This window comes from Callorhinchus milii, unplaced genomic scaffold (genome assembly GCF_018977255.1).
Source record: "Callorhinchus milii isolate IMCB2004 unplaced genomic scaffold, IMCB_Cmil_1.0 Scaffold4, whole genome shotgun sequence".
Classification (NCBI taxonomy): Eukaryota; Metazoa; Chordata; class Chondrichthyes; order Chimaeriformes; family Callorhinchidae; genus Callorhinchus; species Callorhinchus milii.
The window spans coordinates 8,649,684-8,673,151 of record NW_024704745.1 but is presented as its reverse complement, the minus strand read 5'-3'; the positions used below and the strand labels follow the sequence as shown (position 1 = coordinate 8,673,151).

At 40.7% G+C, this 23,468-nt stretch overlaps 1 protein-coding gene across 2 annotated transcripts in view; it reads left to right on the top strand.

Moving 5' to 3' along the window:
• Positions 1-18,868, top strand: part of LOC103180097 (E3 ubiquitin ligase TRAF3IP2) — a 32,188-nt gene extending 13,320 nt beyond the window's left edge. The window contains exons 2-9 of one of the 2 annotated variants that reach the window (XM_007895715.2): positions 4,566-5,173; positions 8,526-8,568; positions 9,854-9,921; positions 10,474-10,571; positions 11,981-12,049; positions 12,641-12,757; positions 14,197-14,271; positions 18,457-18,868. In XM_007895715.2, coding sequence (XP_007893906.2) covers positions 4,566-5,173; positions 8,526-8,568; positions 9,854-9,921; positions 10,474-10,571; positions 11,981-12,049; positions 12,641-12,757; positions 14,197-14,271; positions 18,457-18,603 — 1,225 coding nt within the window. In that variant the 3' untranslated portion in view covers positions 18,604-18,868. The remainder of the gene's footprint in view (positions 1-4,565; positions 5,174-8,525; positions 8,569-9,853; positions 9,922-10,473; positions 10,572-11,980; positions 12,050-12,640; positions 12,758-14,196; positions 14,272-18,456) is intronic. The other variant, XM_042334627.1, reaches the window with a different exon arrangement.
• The last annotated feature ends 4,600 nt before the right edge of the window (positions 18,869-23,468 follow it).

Sequence of the window (23,468 nt, the reverse complement as noted above, 5' to 3'; positions counted from 1 at the left end):
TATTGTCAATGCATCTCACATGGTTGCTGTTTAAGCTGCCATGACTCCAGGACTTTGACAGCCCAGCTGGGACAGAAGATTTCTTTACATTATCCTGACCCTTCCTTTCAGTTTTAAAGTTTTCAGTTTAGCAGCCACCAGTTTAGGTATCTTCTTTGTTACTTCTCTGAAACTCTCCAACCCCAGCCGGTGTTTTTCTACCTCTGCCAAGTAAATTAATAATAGTAATGATAATCCTTGCATTTGATACAGTGCCTTATCATAGTGTAAAAACCCTCAAAGCATTTCACAGGATTTATTGTAAAGTGTATTGACTGTGTATTTTATAGGTGAATCTGACAGCCAATTGGCACAAAGCAATGCCCCATAAACAGCTGTGAAGCGAATGAGCAATTTTACCTGGGGAATTGCTGGCCAGGATACTGGGAGAAACTCATTTCTCTTTTTAGATTTGTTCAGTGAGGTCTTTAGCACTTGTGAAAATGCAGCACTTCCCAACACTGCACCCTGAATGATGAACTCAAAGTCCACTTTGGAGCTTAATTCTATTAGCTATAATAATAATCCTTGCATTTGATATAGTGCCTTATCACATCTTCGAGATGTTTCAAAGCACTTCACAAAATATACTGTAAAGTGAATTGACTGTATATCTTATGGGCGAAACGCGGTAGCCAATTGCGCACAGCAGTGTACCATAAACAGTTGTGGATTGAGTGACCAATTTATTATTTTTTATTGAATAATGATTATGGGGTCAACTCGGTGTCATTTCACATGGCAACCCATCACCATGCTTAAGGGTATCCAAACTAGTCCATAAGAGTTCCACATATTTATGCTGCCTACACACGGAAATTTCTCTGGAAATCAATGCACGCTCTCCCTGGAGGAACACTCCCTGCTTACCTAATCATGGAAAGGTTTAAGTGCAAGCTGATGAGAGACAAGACTTTGGGACTCCAGAGTTACGTTGTAGTACTTCTGGAGTTAACCAACTAAAACCAAATAGCTTGCCTTTGAGGGCACACCTGGCAAGCTTCCCATGGATTGTCCAGCTAGGACCATCCTACCCGTTATGGCTCTGGCTTGCACGGTTAACTGGAGCTGAATGGGAAGAATCCCTACCCCCCAATGAGTAATCTGACCTGCGGATGAGCCATGTTGGGCTGGTATGTTGTCAGCAGTGCCCTGGATTACTGCGGATCCACTTGGCTCAGGAACCGGGCAACCGAGACCACCACAGAGGATTGATTTGGTTGTGACTTCCATTGTCAAACACGGCATCTTGGAGCCAGTTCAGCTCCAGGGAAGATAGTTTTGAAAGCATGGATAGCGAGAATGCCAATCTGGAACCAGCTTTGCTGGTAAATTTGACTTGTGGATAATAGGTTGACATTCACAAAAAGGATGGCTGCGATGGAAGATTCTCCCCTCTCACCCTGAAACAGCCATAACCAACTAATTTATTACTTCAGAGTAATCTTAGAATCTGTAGTATCAGGCTTCATAGCAATTGAAATTAGGTCAGATGGCTGGTGGTGAATTGGACTCTTTAGTTCCATGAGCTGTAATGCCCCAGAGTGAATCACCTACAGATTGCTGTGCTGTATATTTTCAGATCTCCTCCCTACGGGAGAGGTGCTTGTTCTGTTTTGCAACAAAAATATCAGGACGGAAAAAGGCAGGCAACCATAAACTGGAAAGACGAGTCTATTTTGAGGAAAGTGATGCAAATCCTTCACAAGAATTTAAGGAGCATTATTTTTTATGTTTTGGTTACTACTCCCTTTGCTTTTTTGGCTCAGGTCTGTCGCTCTCGCTCATTTCTCTTTCTCTTTCTCTCTCTCTCTCTCTCCACTCTATCCTTGGTGGCTGAGTTTTCAGCTTCTGTCCACTGAAATTCTCTTCCCAGAATGATTTGGCTTCCCAAAATGATTTGGCCCGGTAAATGATCTCATGGTCGACATGCATGAGGTAGAGGGAATTGAGGGATTAAGGAGAGGGGGTGTGGGGAGGGGGATGGGAGGTGGTGTTGAAGTATAAATGATGGCATGAAGCAGTTGGGCCAAATGGCCTTTTTCTGGTGCTGAAGATTCTTTGAGACATCTGTAAATTTCTACATTTAACCACTTTTCTCTCACGCGTTCATGTTTCGAGAATACTTTGCAATGTAACGAGTCCTATTTGGCATGCAGTAATCCTTAAAATCTTATCTATCTGTGGGTAAAATGATGTTAAATAACTCCTAAGATTGGAACGAATATTAATTACAAACGCATTTGTTTTGCCAAGAAATCTAGTTTCTCTTTGGGCTGCCCCTGTTTCTCCAAATGAAGTCATATTGCAATTGGAAGTGGTCACTTAAGGTTATAAAGTGCAGTCCTATTATCATAAAGAGCTTCATTTGAAGTAGGTGAGTGAACCTCAGAGGTTGCACATGATACTTGGTAATTATCCAAATGCTTTCAATCTTATCAATGTTACACAGTAGATTTAATGATGTCACTGTGTGAGTATCGGTATGATTCCGCAGTACTGTGAGTTCACCTCCTGGTTGTTTGCGGGCTTCGCTGTGAGCAAATGGCTGCCGTGCTTGCCTATAAAATACAGTCACGACACGTGACCAGTCACTTTGGAGCATTTTGACATATTTTAATGTTTCGGGAATTACAAAGATGCAAGTTCTTTCTTGCTGTCCTGTCTAGCTGATTGAAATCTTTGATTTAATGTTTCCAAAATCACGCTTCAGTGCTTTAAATCTAAAAGCTATTGATTGTTGGCACAGAGTTTAACTGCGTTCAATATTTTCACGGTTTAAAACAAACAGCGGATGAAAATTCAACGATTAGATTTTGATGTTCTTTTCAGGATGTAGTAACTGTTTCATAGAACCACGCAAAGTTTACAGCACAGAAGTATTCCAAGTTTTCCTTTGAGTAAGTGATGTTTAGTGTAATAAATTACAAAGTAGACTGTTCAGATACATTTGCCTTGGGTGGCAATAAATAAAGTTGCCAATTCTTTTTACTTTGATATTGATGGCTGCGGTGCACTCCTAATTTTCTGCATTTACGAGGGTTACAATCATTCTATAGAAACCGAAATGTTGGCTTCCTTATTCCTCCCCCTGACTTAAGGGATAAATGATGATAGTTGTTCCAATTAAATGTCAAATCAAATTATTTCCACGAATAGGCGCTCATGACAAAATCAGCTTTCATAACCTTTCAACACTTGCCAAAAGATTCCATTCCCAAAGCCATGTAGCAGAATTCTTCCTCTAATAAACCATTTTCGCCGACAAAATGTACAGTCAATTCACTTTACAGTATATTCTGTGAAGTGCTTTGAGACCCCCCTCCCCAAGACGTGATAAGGCGCTATATCAAATGCAAGGATTATTATTATTATTTGAGTTTTGTAATGGACCTCTGTCCTTTTTTACACAAAAAGGAAAATACAGAAGAAGTGTTAGAATTTCAGGACAGTGTTGTGGGGGGGTGTGCTGCATTCTTAGAGGTGCTGTGCTTTGGATGAGAATTCAAGATCCCATAATACAAAAAGTTGGTGGAGTTTCTCTCCCGGTGCTCTGGTCGACAATCCTCCAGATAAAATAGGTCATTTGCTTCATGACTGTTTGTGGGACGTTGCTGTGCACAAATTGGTTGCTGCATTTGGCGCACTACAAAATACAGTTGTTGCTTTCTGCAGTAAATTTGTGAAGTGCTTTGAGATGTTTGGAAGATATGAGAAGGTACAGTATTAACTGGACAGATTATTAAGTCATTATTATTATCATAATATGTCTGCAGGAGTGGGATTTTGTTTTGTATTTGGAGACTTTCCAAAATCATCGCAGCTTCATGTTACATTTCCGGCGATGCTCAGACATAGCACATTTCTGTTGCTAACCTGCAATGATTGTTCCCATTGATGTGGAGCTCCGTGTTTGTTTAGCTTGCGTTTGTAATTTCAGTAATCACTGTTGACTTATTGATGGACTGCTGTAACCTTCATCAAATCAGTTTAACTCAACCACAAGGTACATTTAAGCTGCACCGAGTTAAATTTATTTGATGAGTCGTGTAAACGTGTGGTTAGTGTAAGCGTCGCAATCACCTCGCAAGCAAAATAATTTGATTCCTGGGCAGGGCGAAACCTTTCCACATGCCTCTGGTTACCTACCGGTAAGTAGGACTTTGGTTGCTAGTTGATTAGTGAATTGCTTTCCAGGGGTAATAATTCTTCTAAATAGTAATTTGGTCACTTTTTTTCCTTTACTGTTTGCACTGCTGTGAGCAATTGGCTGCCACGTTTCACCCAAAAAATATACAGTCAATTCACTTTACAGTATATTCTGTGAAGCACTTTGAGATGCCTCAGTGACATGACTATAACAAATGCAAGGCAAGTCATATCAGTGACATGACTATAACAAATGCAAGGATTATTATTATGATGATGGCTGCAGCAGTCTACCAGCATGTTGAATGTGGTTACTGAAATAGTAAGTGAAGTGCTCTCTGCACACTGAGGTTTTGTTTTTTTGTGATTAATCACAGATTTGTAACTCCTTTGCCACCGCATGTTAACTCGCCTGGGAACGGACCGGAAGAAAATGACGAGACGGATAGCGGCGACTCTCTATTAAATTCGGAGAGCGAATCTTTTGTCCCCAGCCCGATGCCGAGGTTTTGCGGAGAAGGCAGGAACTCGGACTCTCCTAGGCAGTCCTATTATCTGCCAGTGGGTTCCAAGCAAGGACTGACTGAGAGTGTCGTCAGCAACCACTACCCCGCTTCACTTTCATGCTCAGATATACGTTATACCTCGCCTGCGGGACATGGTGGAATGTGCCATGACCCTCGTGGGCTGGGCCAGTGTGGAGATTGCTTTAGCTCTGAATCTGCTGGCAGCAGGTTCTCAAACAGGAACATGATCAGGTTTTCACAGAGCTTCAGACCAAACTCTTTAGACTCATCGCCCAGCACACTTGGATTATGTAACCTGGAGCCTGGCTTTCCTTTGCAGTCTTATCAACCTCAGCCACCTGGTCCTCTCCTGCCCGACTACACCAATCGACCCAGAGTTTCTGTCTATGTTCCAGCGCCCGGGCAACTTCCTTGCACGCCTCCCTGTCGAGCCTATTACGTTCCTCATCGGACACCAGGTAATGAATTTTTCACAAAAAAANTCTCTTCCTCTTAATATGAATGTGACGAGGTCGATGGGAACAAATTCAGTTTTATAATGCGCACCTTATGTGCCAATGGGAAGGGATGTTATACAATACAGTTTACATTTATATAGTGTCTTTCACATCAGGAGAATGTCTTAAAGAGCTTCCGTCACACTTACAGAAACCAGTGTGTGTGTCTATGAAAGCCACTGATCCTATGAGGGTATCCATTGAGATTGATATGGGCTGTAGAAATGTGGGTGCCTTAGGGGCAAATAAAAATACTTCAAGTTTGCAATTATTTTAGGATGACTGAAAAATACCATATTGATAATAATAATAATCCTTGCATTTGATATAGCACCTTATCATGTCTTCGAGACGTCTCAAAGCACTTTTACAGATTATTCTGTAAAGTGAACGGACTGTGTATTTTGTGGGTGAAATGTAGCAGCCAATTACATTTTTTTTATTTTTTTAAATTTATTTTGTTACCTTAAGCTTAAAGATTGATGGAGTGGAGGGGAGGGAGAGGAGGTAAACTCCCTTTCTTCTCTCCCTAATTTAGTGACAGAAATCCAAGATTTCACCAGAGTGTGAGACGAGAGATCTTTGTTTACCAGCAGCGTGTAATACAAATTGGAGTGAGTGACAGTAAACTGACACTTTTATTGGATTACCTTGAGAGAAAGTTGCTGCAGATTGTTCTTAATTGCCAGATTTTTTTTCCCTTCTTAAACTTCCCAGAAGCGATTTAGTTAAAATAGGTCACTTTGTGCGGAAAACAAATGTAACGAATAAAATGGACTGTTCATTACAAGTAAAATTAACATCTAAATATGTAATTTTTATTTTGTATCCTGACTATTCTGGAAGGATGAGGTCAAATGGATCGAAGGGCATTCTTCATCCAACTCCGCCACTTTAGTCAGTACAAATATTCACAAGATTATTTCATACGCTGTGTGTTCGTGGCTGAAATAATTGTTAATCCAGTCAAACACTTCACCAGTGCTGTTGTTATGTTTTTCCTCCAACCCAAGAAAGTGCTTGTAATTTATTATGGCGGCATTTGCAATATCTATTCTCAACTGCGCCAATAATTGGTTGTAATGTGCCGCTTGAGTTTTACTGCTGGTCTTATACTGAGCACATATAAAATTACATTTCCACAGCACCTTTCACATCGGGAGGATGTCACAAGGTGTGATACAATTTGGCACAGAAACAGGCCATTCACCCCAACTAGTCGGTGCCAGTGTTTATACATGCATTAGCCCCTCTCCTCCTATTCTCCTTGTCTACAGTCCTCTATTCCCTTCTCCCTCATGACATTTTCCCCTAAAAACTTTATACTTTGTAATAACCACCCGCTGTGCAAGACAATAGTACAATACTCCCTAGTACATGTCCTTTGTAGATTATGTTACGACTCATCTCAACCAGTTAATTGTAGGTGCAGAACCAATGTAGGAAACCATTCTCGATTTAGCACTAAAATATACTTTACAGTAAATCCTGTGAAGAGCTTTGAGACATCCTCCTGATATGAATAGTGCTGTAGTATTAAATTGACTAACTAGAGGCCCCAACATGTATGCGTGTTGGAGGGCAGATTTCACTAAGAGATGAGAAGCTTTACACTGCAGCTCTCAGTGCTGTACCTGAACCCTGGACTGCTTTTTGCTTCAAATGGAAATGGAAGGTGTTCCACTGGACTCCAGGACTAACATCCACCAGGAAACCCGTAGCGTACTGGTTAGAGCACTCGCCTCGCAAGTGAGAGGTTCAATTCCTGGGCGGGAAGAAACCTTAGACAAGTTTCCTTACAACAACAACAACAACAACAATAAGATTCCATTTATAAAGCGCCTTTCACGTCAGGAGGACGTCCCACATGCCTCTGTTTACCTGGCAGTAAGTAGGAACCCGGTTGTTCGTCGATTGGCGGATCGATTCCGGGGGTAATAAACGTTCCAAAAAAAATGTGGTCACTCAATCCACAACTGTTTGTGGGACACTGCTGTGCGCAATTGGCTGATGCGATTCACCCACAAAATTCACAGTCAATCCACATTCCAATATATCTGGGAAGCACTTTGAGACGTCTCAATGACGTGATAAGGTGCTAAATCAAATGCAAGGATTATTACTTTGGTTAGCGCAAAAATTCAAACGCTCATGGCTCAAGTAGAAGCTAATCCAGCTGATCAGTTGGAACAATCTAGTGGATTAGTTCTGTTCTTTTTGCTGCAATCCAAGAAAGTGCTTGTATTTTTTTTGGCAGCACTTACCTGGAAATTCACACTCATCAACTTTACAGAAAATCCTGTGAAGTACTTCGAGGCATCCACCCAACTTGAAAGGTGTAATGTCAAACGCAAGGATTATTATTAATGATGATTATTTTAATGCCAATGCCAGTAACTTGGACTACAGTCATGCATGTATTACGAAATATCATTGGCATTATCAAATGCAAGGATTATTGTTAATATTTATAGTGCTTCTAATGATTGGATTGTAAAGTATGTTTGTTTTTCCCTTCACAAAAGGAACTAAGTAAGGATTATTATATTATTACGATGATTCCTCTTGAATGTCCAGATTACTAGCCTGTCCATCTTACAAATTATAAACTGAGCAAATCCATCCATATACAGAGGACATTTACCAGATTGATACCGGAGATGAGTGGTTTAATAATAATAATGATCCTTCTGTTTGATATAGCGCCTTATCACGTCATTCATACGCCTCAAAGCACTTCACAGAATATATAGTAAAGTGAATTGACTCTGTATTTTGTGGGTGAAACGCGGCAGGCAATTGTGCACAGCAGTGTCCCACAAACAGTCATGGATTAAGTGACTAAATTAATTATTTTTATTTATTTATTTATTTTTTGAAGGGATTATTACCACTGGAAAGCGATCCGCGAATCGACTAAAAACCGGGTTCCTACTTACTGTTAGGTAAACAGATGTGTGTGGAGTAAGGAAGCTTGCCTTACGTTTCATGCTGCCCAGGGTACTCTCATTTGCGAGGCGAGTGCTCTAACCACTACACTATGGTACTCCATGGGTTTGGTCTATGAGCAGAGACTGGAAGAACTGGGACTTTTTTTGTTGGAACAAAGAAGGTTGGGGAGTGATTTGATAGACTTTTCAAATTATAAGGAGTTTTGATAGTGTCAATCTGGAAAATCAACAATAAAAACGTATCAAGAAATTAGGGGGAGAGGAGAAATTAAAACTTTTAACATGACTCTTGTTTTTTATAATTGTGCTGATAATTCTGTTGATGTTATTGCATAACGTTGGGTGTTTCTGCTTGATTTCAGGAGATATTCATCCAAATGGCCCCGAAAATGTTTCCTTACCAAGGTACGACATTGACACTACAAGATTTTCTTTACTCCAAAGCCCAGAATAAGCAGCAGGAAGCTTTGTCAGACAGTGCTCACAATGGCAAGCTATTCGGTTTTAACTGGTCCAGCAATAGTCCAGCGCACACTCTGGGGTCCCCAAAGCTTGGCTGTCACCAACCTGTGTCTCATAATGTCTGAAATCAGATACTCAAGGTGTGTCCTTTCCAGATGAAGGGAAATTTCCTTGAATGGATAGCATGCGCATGTGGATCTGTTATGTCTGGGTACTTTTTAACTACAAAGATAGGTTTCTGTATATGTCAGACATCTGGCTGACCCCCAAAAATCTTTGCTTGCAATTTGTTTTTTCCACCAGTCAATGTCCTAATGTTGTACACAGTCAAAATCACTATTCGGATTAAAAGTTCGTCATGTTTTTTGTGGGGGGTAAATTATTTGTCACGAGAAACTGCAAGAACATCAGCATCAGAGGAACACGTGGGAGCAAAACGATCATAAATCTTGTTGAGTGGGAAGATTACACAACAAGCTTAAAGAGGGCCGAGTAGAATTTGATGCCACAGCATTATTTAATTAATCCTGCTCACACCGCATTCCACTACCCTCCCTCTTTGCTCAGCTTGCACCGGCCTCCTACACATCCTTCATCCCCTCCGCTCCACCATTGGCAGCCGTGCTTTCAGCCACCACCCCCTCACATTCTGAAACACTCTGCCTCAATCTCTCCGTCTTGCCCCCTCTTTGGCCATCTTCACATCACACGTGAAGACTTTTGCTGACGCTGTATTAGGAGACATTTCTTCCCCCCACTTCTACTAAGCCATATCTGGTCAAATAATAATAATAATAAATAATAATCCTTGCATTTTATAAGTGCCTTATCACGTCTTTGCGATGTCTCAAAGCGCTTCACGGAATATACTGTAAAGTGAATTGACTATATTTTGTGGGCAAAATTTGGCAGCCAATTGCACATAACAGTGTCCCACAAACAGTCATAGATTGAGTGACCAATTTATTATTATTATTTTTTTGAAGGAATTATTAGAAATATATGTAAGTTCAGGTAACATTCTTGACCTACGTGATACACCCAAGGGAGGGAAGGAGGTACGTGGGGTCTAACCTGGCTTGCTGGCAGAACTTGTTGGATGGGGGGAGAGAGTATGCAGATAGGCCTGTTAGCCCATCAAGCCAAAGCCCTAAAATATTCCATATCCACAATAAAAAAATCTGTATTCATAGGATTGTAATTTCATAATTTTTATGTTTAATTTTAGGCCAGTGGGTTCCACAGATCGAGTAAATCAAAGTGAAGCATTTAGCCTGCCACTTCCTCGTGAACAGAGTAAGTACAACAAAATATGTCATGTCTTTACCTGAACATGCCCATAGCCCTTTTACTCAGTCTGTGCTAATATGTTTCTACATAAAATTAGATCAAATAATTTAAAAAATACAAAGAACCATGATAACCAATGGAGGACATTCAAGAGGAATCATAGTAATAATATAATAATAATCCTTCATAATGCCTTTCATGTCGAGAGGAAGTCCCAAAGCGTTTCACAGGATATATCGTAAAGTCTAGTGACTGTGTTTTGTGGGTGGAAGTGACAGCCAATTTTGCACACAGCAATTTCCCCCCTTTCGTCAGAAAGGCCATCGACCTGAGATGTTAACTCACTTTCCTCTCTCCATAAGTGCTGCCTGACCTGCTGAGTGTTCCCAGCGACTTCTGTTTTTATTTCAAATTTCCAGCATCTGCAGTATTTTGCCTTTTAATTAATTTTACCTTATTTCAACCTTCCTTTGGATCTTGATTATTTTTGAAGTCACACCCTTTTTAAAGGTGTAAACTGTTTTTTTGTTGATGTAGCATTCTGATTTTTTTTAACAGGAAAAGTCTTTGTGACGTACGCTACAGATGATGACCGACATGTCGAAGAGGTCATCAAGTTTGTTTCTTTGTTGATCACAAATGGATTTGAAACCCAGGTTAGTTTTGTCGCTGTTCACTCCCCCATTTAAACAAATTAATTGCAGTCGTGAGTACAAGGATGGGCCCAATGGCTGCAGCTAACAAGAAAGATTGGGCAGATTGCAGCTTTGTTCTCTCTCTTTCGAGTTTAGACGATTGAGAGAGACATGGTAGAAATATTCAAGATTTTTAAAGGATTCAACAAGGTTGATTGTGCTGGGCTGTTTCTACTTGTTTGGTGAGTCCAATAATACATGGTATCAATACAAGACAGCTGGTAGTAGATATGATAGAGAGGTTTGGAGGAACTTCTTAATGCAGGGAGTGGTGAGAATGTGGACTCACTGCTGGAAGCTGTGGTTGAAGCAAATATCATCAATGTATTTCAGAGAAAACATGAATATATACATGAGGAAGAAGGGATTAGAGGGTTATAGTTGGAGAGGGGAAGAGGAGGATTGGGGGCTTGTGTGGAGGGAGCATAAATGCTGACATGGACTAGTTACACCCCATGGAATTACATACCCACACATAATTCGTTTTACTACCGGTACCAGAACTGCCTCATGCCACCCACTCCAGGTATCTTCCCATTGATCTCCAAGCTTCTGGCAACACAAAGAGTGACAGGAGAGAATGGCATGTATGATTCATAAAAAAAAATCATGTTGGTGTGTGCAATTGGCTGCCGCTTTTTGCCCACAAAATAGACAGTCAACTCACTTTACAGTATATTCTGCGAAGCACTGTGAGACGTCTCGAAGATGTGATATGGCTCTATATCAAATGCAAGGAATATTATTATAAATAAATATCAAAATGTACTATATAATACAAAATCCATAAAAACTGGCCTCCATATCTTTCTATAGAGGTCACAACAGTGTATTCCTATATTTAAATTGTAAATAAATGTGTAATTTTTGAATACATTTTATTTTTTGGCATGCCTACTTTTTATTTTTCTGTGCACAATTCCCTGGGGTGTAACTTGTTGGGCTGAATGGCCCGTTTCCGAGCTGTATCACCCTATGTAACTATGCATCGCACATTGGGACACAACAATTCCTCTATTGCTAGATATTATTCGTGGGGGAAAGGTTCGATGTTGGAATGGGTGGCTACTTGGAGGAGCAAATGTCAATACAATAAAATGGCCTGAAATCCAGCTTTGTTGAACAGGACAAAGATTTTGTTCTCATCCTGTTAAAAGTGAAACCACATCTTGGATAGAAGTTGTATCCGAGATTACAAATGTACTTCTCTTCTCGTGCAGAAGGCTTGAACTCTGGTCATACTTAAACTGCTAACACAAATGGTTAATCTGAATGGTAAACTCCCTCTCATTCATCCAAAGGGTAGTTAGTAACTAGAAATTCTTCTTCTCCTGAAGGAGCATAACTTAAAGCTATCTGTTCCTCTTTAGATTGATGTGTTCGAGCAACATTTCAGAAGCATAAACAAAATTGACTGGATGGAAAGATACATCAATGATGTAAGTTAACCTTTTATTCTGTTACACCAGCGTTAGAGTGGAGCTGTGTATCAATGTGTTCCCCTCCTGCCTTTTCTTGGCATCGCACGATCTTTGTAAAGTGTTCGGAGACATTATCCTATGTGAAAGACACTGTCTAAATTGCAAGTTGCTGTTGTCTTGACAATCCACAAAGTGTTGATGCTTTGTGCATATCATCTTTAGAGTGGAACTGTATTTCTCTATGAAAAGGTATATCAGATTTTAAGTGGGATTGAAAACATAAATCTAGAACAATATGTTAGGATGAGGCGAATCGTCAAACAAGAATACACAAGTTTAGAATTGCAAAGGACAATATCAGGACAGATACCAGGAAGTATTTCTTTACTCAAAGAGTAATTAACGCTTGGAATGGGTTACCAGGTTAAGGCCAGGATACTGGACTCATTTAAAATCAGCTTGATGCAGTGTTGATAGGACGGTAAAGTGGTTGGTGTGGAAGAATGAGATTATATGGGCTGAAGGATCCTCTTCTTGTGAACTGATCTTGTGATGTATAAAACTACTTTCATTAATAGTTGTTGTGTCTCTCTCCATTTTCTTCTTCAGAAGGGATATTTGATCATCATTGTAATCAGCCCTAAATACCATGAAACTGTTACATCCCAAAGCTTTCAAGTGAAAAGCGACGAGCATTCTTTGAACGCAGTCTTCATCTATAAACAGGCAAGTAACAATTTATCTACTTGCAAGTTTTACTTTCTCGTAGATTAATCCGTTGATGATAGATCTGTTACTGTGATATTAACCCTGACTTTCAATGCTCGTTTAATTATCTCTTGATTTTGAAACCATGTCAAAATGCAGTATGGCGGTAGAGAGGGGGGAGGTTACAGTACAAATGTAATTACACCATGGTTGTCAGCCTGGCTCAGTTGGTAGCACTCTCACTTCTGAGTTAGAGGATTGTGGGTTCAATCCCCACATTGGGACTTGGAACTCATGTAGTTTAAATTGACCTTCCAATGTAGTGTGGTGGGTGTGCTACACTATTGGAGGTGCCATCCTTTGGATGAGACATTAAACAAGGCCCTGTCAGTCAAGTGAATGTTAAAGATCCCATGGCACTATTTGAGAAGCGAAGGGAGTTACTTCCTCCCGGTTTCCTGGCTAAGAACTACCCAAATAAAATTGGTCACTCACTCCAAGGACATTTCTGTTCACAAATCGGCACCAACCTTCACCCATAAAACGCACATTCACTCCACTTTACAGTATATGTTCTGTGAAGCGCTTTGAGATGGCCCCCTGACATGAAAAGCGCTATACAATACAATACAAAATTACATTTGTATAGCGCCTTTCACGTCGGGGGGATGTGCCATGGCGCTATACCAAAATGCAAGGAATATTATATTATTTCCTCCATTCTTCCTCTCTGGAACTTTATATTAGTGTATTTTATAAATTCTGAAACACTGCAGATTGGTTAGCAACTAAATGATACGCCAAGTGCATATGATGCAGAGCATGCCACCATTCTGAACTGTTTAGTTAGCTTACCTATATCTTTGATATAAATGTGATGTACCTCCTGAAGGAAAGCTTGCAGCGGAAGTGAGTTTTCCATTCCTCAGCTGGTGTGGAGGAAATGTGAGCTGGGATATTGATCAGTGCACGAGCACTGAACTACATGAATGCAGTAATGGCTCAAGGCTCTGTGATTCTCTGTCAGATGACATTGTGATAAGATGAGGGGTCGAATCTAAAATTGCATCTGATATTTAACACATAAGAACATTTGATAGCTTGCTTTGAACAGTCAGATGGCAGGATTCCTCATTCATTCACATTCAATGGGTGGATTTAAGCCGCCTTTTTAAAAAAAATTTTTAAAGATAAATATTTGCTATAAGCATTGTGTTAAATGGGCTGTCTCTCTCATTCAAAGCACATTCCTTGGCCAATGTGTCAGAACTTAGCTTTGATGCTGTGATTGCAGAATGCCACTCGGAAAGTACCTGGCCTGCAATCAATATTGTTTCTATGGTATATTCCTCATCATTGTTTAGTGCCATATGGGTGTCCAATTTGCCCATTTCGGAAATGTTTTACCAAACATAGCGTGACCAGTTTTGATGAGCCTTCACTCTTTAACATTGCAGCTGCAAAACGAATTCATTCAGAATGGAAGCAAGAATTTCCGATTTGTTCCGGTTCTATTCCCAGGAGCTTCTATGGTAAGTCGAGTGCTTGGGAAATGCATCTGTATTTTGAAATGGTTCAAATATCTGCCTACTTGTGGTCCGACAGACATTTTAAATGCACGCAGGTCTGTTAGGGGTTTTAACGAACATAGTGATAGCATTATGAACTCAATGCCTCCTGTCCCAATGTGGAATGTAGCTGTGGAGAACCAATCCATATTGCAGTTATCTTTGAGCTCGTTGGCTAATATAAGTTAGCTTATGGAATGTTTAGTTTTCTAGTGAAAATTGGGAGCTAAAATAACTCTGTCCATCTGACACAAGATTTTGTGCATTGGCAGTTGCTTCGACATGAGTTCCTTGCATGTGCAATCCCTTAACTGTCCAGCACCTTGGGGCGTCCTTCTTATATAAAAGGCACTATATGAATGTAATTTGTTGTTGTTATGTCGAACTGGATGCAAGCCCAGATTTCAAGAGTCGAAAGGCGTAAGGTTTCTGTCCCCACTGTTTATCGATTTACATGAATTTATAATGTGCCCTTGTTGCACTTTTGTTGCGTGCATTTGCTGTTTGGTAGAAGATTTAATGTTCTGTCAGAATAATTTATAGTTGAATGTAATTTTATTACTTGTGTTCAATATACTTTGTGTCTTACCACATTAAACCATCTCAGAGCTTCAATTAATGCTTGAAGTTCTGCAACTGTTGTCAAAGAAGCAAACAAAGCAGCTGGTCTGCACCAACCCTCTTACATGGGTAAGGTGCAAAATAATCAAAGATGTACGTTAACCTCAAACTTCTGTAGAGTGAAATGGCTGGTTTGTGGCACCAGAAACAAGAGCACAAATGTCTTTTGGAGATTACATCTTTTGGTAAATCAACTTTTCAGACACAGATTAATCTAATTCAGAGAGATTTGTTACATCCTTAGCATGCTTTAAAAATATTGATCTATGGATGATTTTTACCCTGTGACTTGCTGGATTAATAGCTATCTTGAAATGCTGGGCTACTTTGGGGAGGGCTTCCTATTGGGATATGAAACTTGGCCACATGCTTGACCTGTTTCAAACCTACTTAGACATTAGAATACATTAAAATATACATAACAGGCCATCTGGCTCAACTGGTCTATGCCCGTGTTTATGTACCACATGAGCCTCATCCGACCATTCCTCAACTAAGCCTTCAAGCGTAACCTTCTATTTCCTTCTTCCTTATCTACCTATCTAGCTTCGCACTACTCTCTGTGTGAATAAATTTCTTCTGACTTCCCTATTTGATCTATTTATGACTAAAGACAGATGTTAACTTCTTCCAAACCAAAAATAATCTGAATTACCTTCAAACCATTGCTGTTCAACATAGAAATCTTAAACAGTAAAACCAATCGGGCAAATGTAACCAAACTACCTGTACTTTTGCTGTGCCCAGGACCCATTTGAGATGCACAGAATGCAGATTTGGAAGCAAAGTCTGGAAATATGCATATAGACATGAGAAGCCTTGCGCATGATTGAAAATGGTACAAAATTATAGAATTGTAGAATCTTACAGCACAGATGGAGGCCATTCAGCATATCGTGCTTATGCTGGCTCTTTGAAAGAGCCATCCAACTAGTCCCACTCCCCCGCTCTTTCACCTTAGCCTTACAACATTTTCCTTTTCAAGTATATAATCCAATTTCCTTTTGAAAGTTATTATGTTAATATTAGGTGCTTCCATCACCGTTTTAGGCAGTGCATTCCATAGTGTAACAACTCGCTGCTATTAAAAATGATTAAAAGTGATTCAAGAGCTCATCCTAACATATAAAGTGTAAACATCTAAAGTTTATATAAAATGTGTACGTTTAAACTTCATCTTGAAGTAGATGATACATTGCGTCCTGTGAAACTATTTTATCGTACTCAATCTTTTTGTATTGTAAATTAATTTTTTTTTCCCTCTCCTGCTGTTATGGCCCGTTTTCAGTTTTATTACTATATTTGAGTTTTTAAGGTGTTAAATATTTTTGACTTGCTTTTTTGTGTTTTATTTTTGTTTTATATTTGCCTTATACACTGGCTATTTGTTGGTTATTTTAATTGTTTCGATATTTTCTCACTATCTGATGTACTTTTAATAATAATAATAATAATCCTTGTATTTGATATAGCGCTTTTCACATTGGGAGGACGTCCCAAAGCGCTTCACATAACACATTGTAAAGTGAATTGACTGTATATTTGTGGGCGAACGCAGCAGCCAATTGCGCATAGCAATGTCCCACAAATAGTCGTAGATTGAAAATGATCAATTTATTATTGTTTTGTTTTGGAGGGATTATTATCAGGTGTGTGGAGTAAGGAAACTTGCCCAAGGTTTTGCCCTGACCTACCTGGAATTGAACTCAGGTCTCTCACTTGCAAAGCGAGTGCTCTAACCACTGAGCAACAGGACTCTACAAATAAATATTGATTTTGATTTATTAGTTCCTGCTCACAATTGTTACATTCTTGTTTAGGCTTAACAGAACCAGTTTTATTACCATAACTTGCCACCCACACATTTCAGAGAAGGGAGTTTCTCTCAGTGACCTGGCTAAATTGGGGTTCACCTGTTGGATGTTTTGTGGGATATTGCTCTGCATAAATTGGCTTCCTTGATCACTTACAAATACACAGTGACTACATTTAATGATAAATAAATAATAGTCCTTACATTTAATGTAGCACCTTTCATGTTTTAATAATAATAATAATCATAATAATCCTTGCATTTGTTATAGTGCCTTATCACATCATTGAGATATCTCAAGACACAAGAATATATTGTAAAGTGAATTGAATGTGTATTTTGTGGGCGAAACGCGACAGCCAATTGCACACAGCATTGTCTCATAAACAGTCGTGAATTGAGTGACCATATTTTTTTTTGAGGGTTTGTTGCCCCTGGAAAGTGATCCGCCAATCAACTAACAACCGGGTTCCTACTTACTGCTCGGTAAACAGAGGCCTGTGGAGTAAGGAGACTTATCTAAGGTTTTGCCCCGCCCAGGAATCGAACCCGGGTTCTCTTTTTGTACGAGGCGAGCGCACTAACCACTATGGTACGGGACTCCATGTCGGGAGGAAGTCTCAAAGAACTTCACTGGATTTACTATGTAGTGTAGTGATTGTGGATTTTGTAGGCAAACTTAATTACTGTGAATTACACAGTAATTGCAGTGAAGCATTTTAAGATATTTAAATCTGTTAAAGGGTCTATGCAAGGCTTATTGTTGCTAATTTTATTCTCAAAACATTCTCGTTGTCTCTTTGCTAGATATCTAATGCTTGCTCTTTGCTCACAACCTTTAACTTTAATTTCTCTATTTTGACAGAATGATCTGCTTCTGCCGCATAGCATGAATGTTATGACCAATCTTAATTTGATAGTTGAAAAGTTGCTTCAACACCATCTTCACTGTGATGTTGCTGCACGTAAAATCTTAAATCAGTTGACAAAATAATAATAATAATCCTTGCATTTGATATAGCGCTTTTCACGTCTTCTAGACGTCCCAAAGCGCTTCACAGAATATACTGTAAAGTGAATTGACTGTGTATTTGTGGGCAAACCACACTTAGATAAAATTGCTGATGTCTGCAAAATTGAAACTTGATTAGTTTAGAGCATTAGAGTTTGTTGCTTCGATAAGAGTTCTGAGAACAGAGGAAGCGCTGAGATCACAAGATTGGATTGGATGAAAAAGGCCTTTCGTGTTATCTGATCTCATCCCTTCAGAGGATCCGTCTTATTGTACTCCCATCACAGCACCATTTTTTTATAAAATCAGTCAGGCATCCTCGTCTTAGACATCCTTCTTAACAATCCATTCTAGTTGTTAATTACTCTCTGGGTAAAGAAATACCTCCTGGTGTCTTGTCTCGACGCATCCTAAATAAAGTATGTTCTGTGTTTACATTTTCAATCCCATTTAACAATTTATCCACCTCTATAAGGTCCACTGTGAGATGTCGTCTCTCAAGCCTCAGGAATCCTAGCTTGTCAAATTGTCTTAATTATGGCAACTGAATACACCCAAGTGAGTCAGCTTGAACAAAGTATAGAGAGGCTCCTTGTTATCTGGTAGTCATGTTAATTAACAGGTTGCAAATCATGCAGAGGTTGCAGAATTTTATTAAGTAGCGCCTATTTGATTCTAATTCTTGTGTTTTCTTTCTTTTTAGAAACATGTTCCCTCCTGGCTTCAAAACACACACGTCTACAATTGGCCGCAGCAAAGCCAAGACATATTACGGCGACTAATGCGGTTGGAAAAATACAATCCTCCCCCGGTTGGTGCCCTGCCCACCATCATTCAAAAATCTATTTAAGTCCACCTGCCCAAATTGCTCTCAAACCCTCTTTCCCCCCCACCCCTTATCTTTATTTTGTATTTCTTATAATTTACTTTGGTAACATGGGAGTACTGCAACTGAAAGGGTTTTGGTTTAAGGTAACCACTGGTTTCGAGAGATGCCTGGTGTTTTTGTTTTGTAAAAAAAACTCCTTTTTCTTCAAACATTTCGGAACTCTTGAATACAGTCCGGAAGATAATAACGTTCGGACCATTATTGCCAAGATGAAATGCGACTGTGAGGAAATTGTCAGATTAGCCATTGTTGTTACTTCCATTGGCATATCGCTAGCTATAAAACGTGACGAGCCTAGAGGAGTTCTCTCTTATACTGCATGTATAACTTCAATAGCATTTCTGCACCAAAGTAGTACAATTTTGCTGTTTTAAATGTATCTAGTTCTCATGTAAATTGTAAAAAAAATTATATGCTGAGGTTCAACACATCTTTAAACTCTACTTAGTGCAGCAGAATATATCATTGCTGTTTATGCTGAAAACACCCACACTTTGATACTGTTTGTGAATAGGATTTGTTTTCATGGGAAATCACTTGTTCTGAATATTTGACTTGTACTTTGAAAACTCAGCATTGTACATCAATAAAAGCCATAATTAGGAAAGAATAAACGTCATTGTGTAATATTTTTGAGTCCCTGCCTTAAACAAATGTTTAAACTCCAGCACTATTACTATAACTAGAAGAATTTGAAGTTTTCTAAAGTGAAAATATTTTGGTTTTATGACGGCGACAGGATTTTGAGCAACCAGTCAAATAGCTACTGCAGAGCAGTACTGAAACAGTCCACTGTAATGATGGGGATGCTATCCTTTTCGATGAGATGATCACAAGATTAGTCTGGATGAAGAAGGCCCTTCAGCCCATCCAATCTCATCCTTCCAGAATACCTACCCAAACTGTCTGTTTAGGTGCGTGGGTAAAGATCCTGTGACACTATTGGAAAAGAGAAGGGGATATCGATTTCCCACTGTTTTTGGCCAATAATCGTTCAGGTAAATTTGTCGTTCGCCCCATTGTAGAGCATTGCTGTGCAGATATTGCCACCAATGCCCTACAAACTGACTCCCACGTTCATTTATGGATATAGTTACTCCACTTAATAGCAAGGAATTTGAGCTCTGGCTGACACTCCAGTGCATGTTCAGGTGGACATTAAAGATCCCATAACATAATTTGAGAAGAGAAGGGAGTGTCTCCCGGTGTCCTGGCCAACATTCCCCCAGATAAAATCGGTCATTCAAATCATGGCTCTTTGTGGGACATTGCTGTGCGAAAATTGGCTGCTATGTTGACCTATGATTCAGTGTGAAGCACTTTTAAATATTTTCATGACATGATAAGATGCTATATCAAATATAAGGATTATTATTGTTGTATTACTGTAGGCTTAGTGCTTTGAGATGCACAAACAAAATTTCTATCAGGTCATGGAATGTTAAAGGACAAACAGTGGACCTTTTGGGCCATCAAGCGATCGCCATCACAAGATTGGTTTGAATGAAGAAATCCCTTCGGCCCATCCGATCTCACCCTTCCAGAATTCCCACCCAACTATCCTCCCATCACAGCATCCGACTGCATTTTTTAAATGAGTTCCATGTCCTGGTCTCAGCCACCCTTCCTGGAAATCTGTTCTAGTTGTTGTGCACTCTGGGAGAAATGGACAGGTATCAACACCCTTCCCCTTCTCTCAAATTAAAATTAGACCACCTCCTTGACCACCGGTCTTGACTATGATGATGATGATAATAATAATAATAATTTTTGCATTTGATATGAAGCCTTATCACGCCATTGAGACGTCTCAAAGTGTCTCAAAAATGATTTGGGTATGCAGCAGTCAGCTTTGTGTGTAAGTGAAATTCACTTTTTTTTCTCTAAAAAACAAACTCTTGATTCTTCTCAAAGTCTGTACAGGACTGCTGATGCGGGGCTCTGTACCACCACAATATGTCTGACCCAATATTTTAATCTGATAAGATCTGCTTTCAGGAAATGTCAACTGCTTGTATCATTAGTGGAAAAACAGAATTAGCGCACTTACACAAATGTTACAAATGTTCAGTTTCACTGGTGTCTTTCATTGCTGAGTGGATACAGATCTAATTGAAGAAAGAAACTGTGTCAGCCCGGCTCAGTCAGTAGCTTTCCTGCCACTGCGTCAGAAGGTTGAAGGTACAAGCCTCATGTCGGATGAATTTGAGCTTGCAGTCTCGGCTCTTGCTCCAGTGTAGCGCTGAGAGGGAACCACTCCATTGTTGGAGGTGCCGAGTTTCAGATGAGATATCAAACTGAGGTCCCGTCTGCCTGTTCAGGTTGGCGTTAAAGGAACCATTGGCCCAGGTTCTCCCAATGTCGTGGAGTCCTGTAGCTCAGTGGTTAGAGCACTCGCTTTGCAAGCAAGACACCTGGGTTCAATTCCCGGCAGGGCGAAACGTTGGGCAAGTTTCCTTACTCCACACCCCTGATAATAATCCCTCCAAAACAAAACAATAATAAATTGGTCATTTTCAATCCACGACTGTTTGTGGGACACTGCTGTGTGCAATTGGCTGCCGCGTTTCGCCCACAAATTTACGGTCAGTTCACTTTACAGTGTATTCTGTGAAGCGCTTTGAGGCGTCTAGAAGATGTGAAAAGCGCTACATCAAATGCAAGGATTATTACTATAATATTCCTCCAGATAAAATTGATCATTCAACCTCCTGACTGTGGGGCATTGCTGCAGGAAAATTGTACAGCTGTGTTTGCCTACGAAAACACAGTCACTACAATTAACAATAATTACTGTGACGCACTTTGAGATGTTTTGACATTATAGGTATTGTGGATGAATTTTTTTATTGAGATGTACAGATTTTCGATTCGCTTCCAATATCCCAAATTTATTTATGGCAGCTGTGGGGGCAACAGTGAAGAGTGATTGTCCTGTAGCTTAGTGGTTAGAGCATTCACCTCGCAAACGAGAGGACCTGGGTTCGATTCCTGCGCAGGATGAAAAGTTGGGCAAGTTTTGTTACTCCGCACGCCTCTGTTTACCTAGCACTAAGTAGGAACACCGTTGTTTGGCGATTGGTGGATTGCTTTTCCACAGTTAATAATACCTTCCAAAACAAATATTAATACTGTGGTGACTCAATTCCATGATTGTCTGTTGAACACTGCTGTGCCCAAGTGGCTGCCGCATTTCAACCACAAACTGCACAGTCAATTCACTTTACAGTATATTCTGTGAAGTGCTTTGAGACGTCTCGAAGATGTGACAAGGTGCTATATCAAGGATTATTATTATTGTTCGTCAATCAGACAGTGAACTGGAGTGACCTATATTCTCACCCGCCTCACTGAGAGGTGCCCCTCTTTTCGGTTCTGGCTAAGATTATCTCACTCAGTTTATCTCAGTTTTATGGCTCAGCATAGCACAATGACATCTGCCGCTTCATAATTAGTTTATTAATCTAATGTCACATTCTCCATTAACTCACTGAAACAGGGAGGGCCCTGAAACTCACTCATTACTCATATAACTTCTAACCAAGTTTAAGGAAAGAACAGATATGCAATTGACTTATGAGTAGTCCTATTACGTGTAGGCCAGAGCCCGCCCTTTCCTTAGACGTCTGTTTGACCCTGAGCTGTCCTTTCTCCCTCACATCCGCGCCACAACTGGCACCGCCTTCCATCACCTCCGGAATGTCGCCAGACTACGGCATTACCTCACCCCTCATGCTGCTGAAACTCTGGTCCACGCCTTTATCACCTCAAGGCTGGACTATGGGAACTCTCTCCTCGCCGGCCTTCCCGCCACCTCCCTCCACAAACTGCAGGTCATTCAGAACTCTGCAGCTCGTGTACTGTCCCGCACAAGGCTTCGGGACCACATCACTCCCACCCTCACTCGCCTCCACTGGCTCCCCATCCCCCAGAGGATCGAATTCAAGATCCTCACCCTCACCTACAAGGCCATTCACGGCCTTGCTCCCTCCTACCTCTCCGACCTACTATCCCCCTACCTACCTGCCCGTACCCTCCATTCCTCTGGCTCCGGTCTGCTCCACATCCCCCGCCCTAACATCGGTGGCCGGGCCTTCAGCCTCTCAGCCCCTAGGCTCTGGAACTCTATTCCCCAGTGCCTTCGCTTTGCTTCCTCCCTTTCCTCCTTCGAGGGCGGTCTCAAGACCTTTCTCTTTGACCGTGCCTTCAGCTTCCCTCTCGACTCTCTACCCCCTCCTTGCTCCCTCCCTTCCCTCCCCTCACCCTGACCATTTGCCCCTTGCTCGGGTCCTGACCCAACTGTACAGTGCCTTGGGACGTCCTCCCGACGTGAAAGGCGCTCAATAAATGGAATCTTGTTGTTGTTGTTGTTGTTTACCATGTATCCACCTTACACATGGAATCATAGAATTATACAGCACAGAAGGAGGCCATTCAGCCCATTGTGTTTGTGTTGGCTCTTTGAAAAGAGCTATCCAATTCAATCCCTCTCCCCACACTCTCCCCATAGCCCTGCAAACTTGTCCTTCCCATATCTATCCTATGGATCGATTTCAAGATCCTTTCACTCGTCCACAAATCCCTTCACCCCCTGGCACCTCTCGACCATTCCAATCTGCTTCGTCCGCACTCCACTGCCCACTGCCTCTGCTCGGCTGGTGCTGGCCTCCTGCGTGCGCCTCATCCCATCTGCTCCACTATTAGCGGCCGCACTTTCAGCCACTATGCACCCCCACACCCACCCCGCCTGACTCGGTGTCAGGCTCCACCACTGTTAAGCTCCCCGCGTGAAAGGAGCTAAATGTTGTCTTACTGCTTGTTCCTCG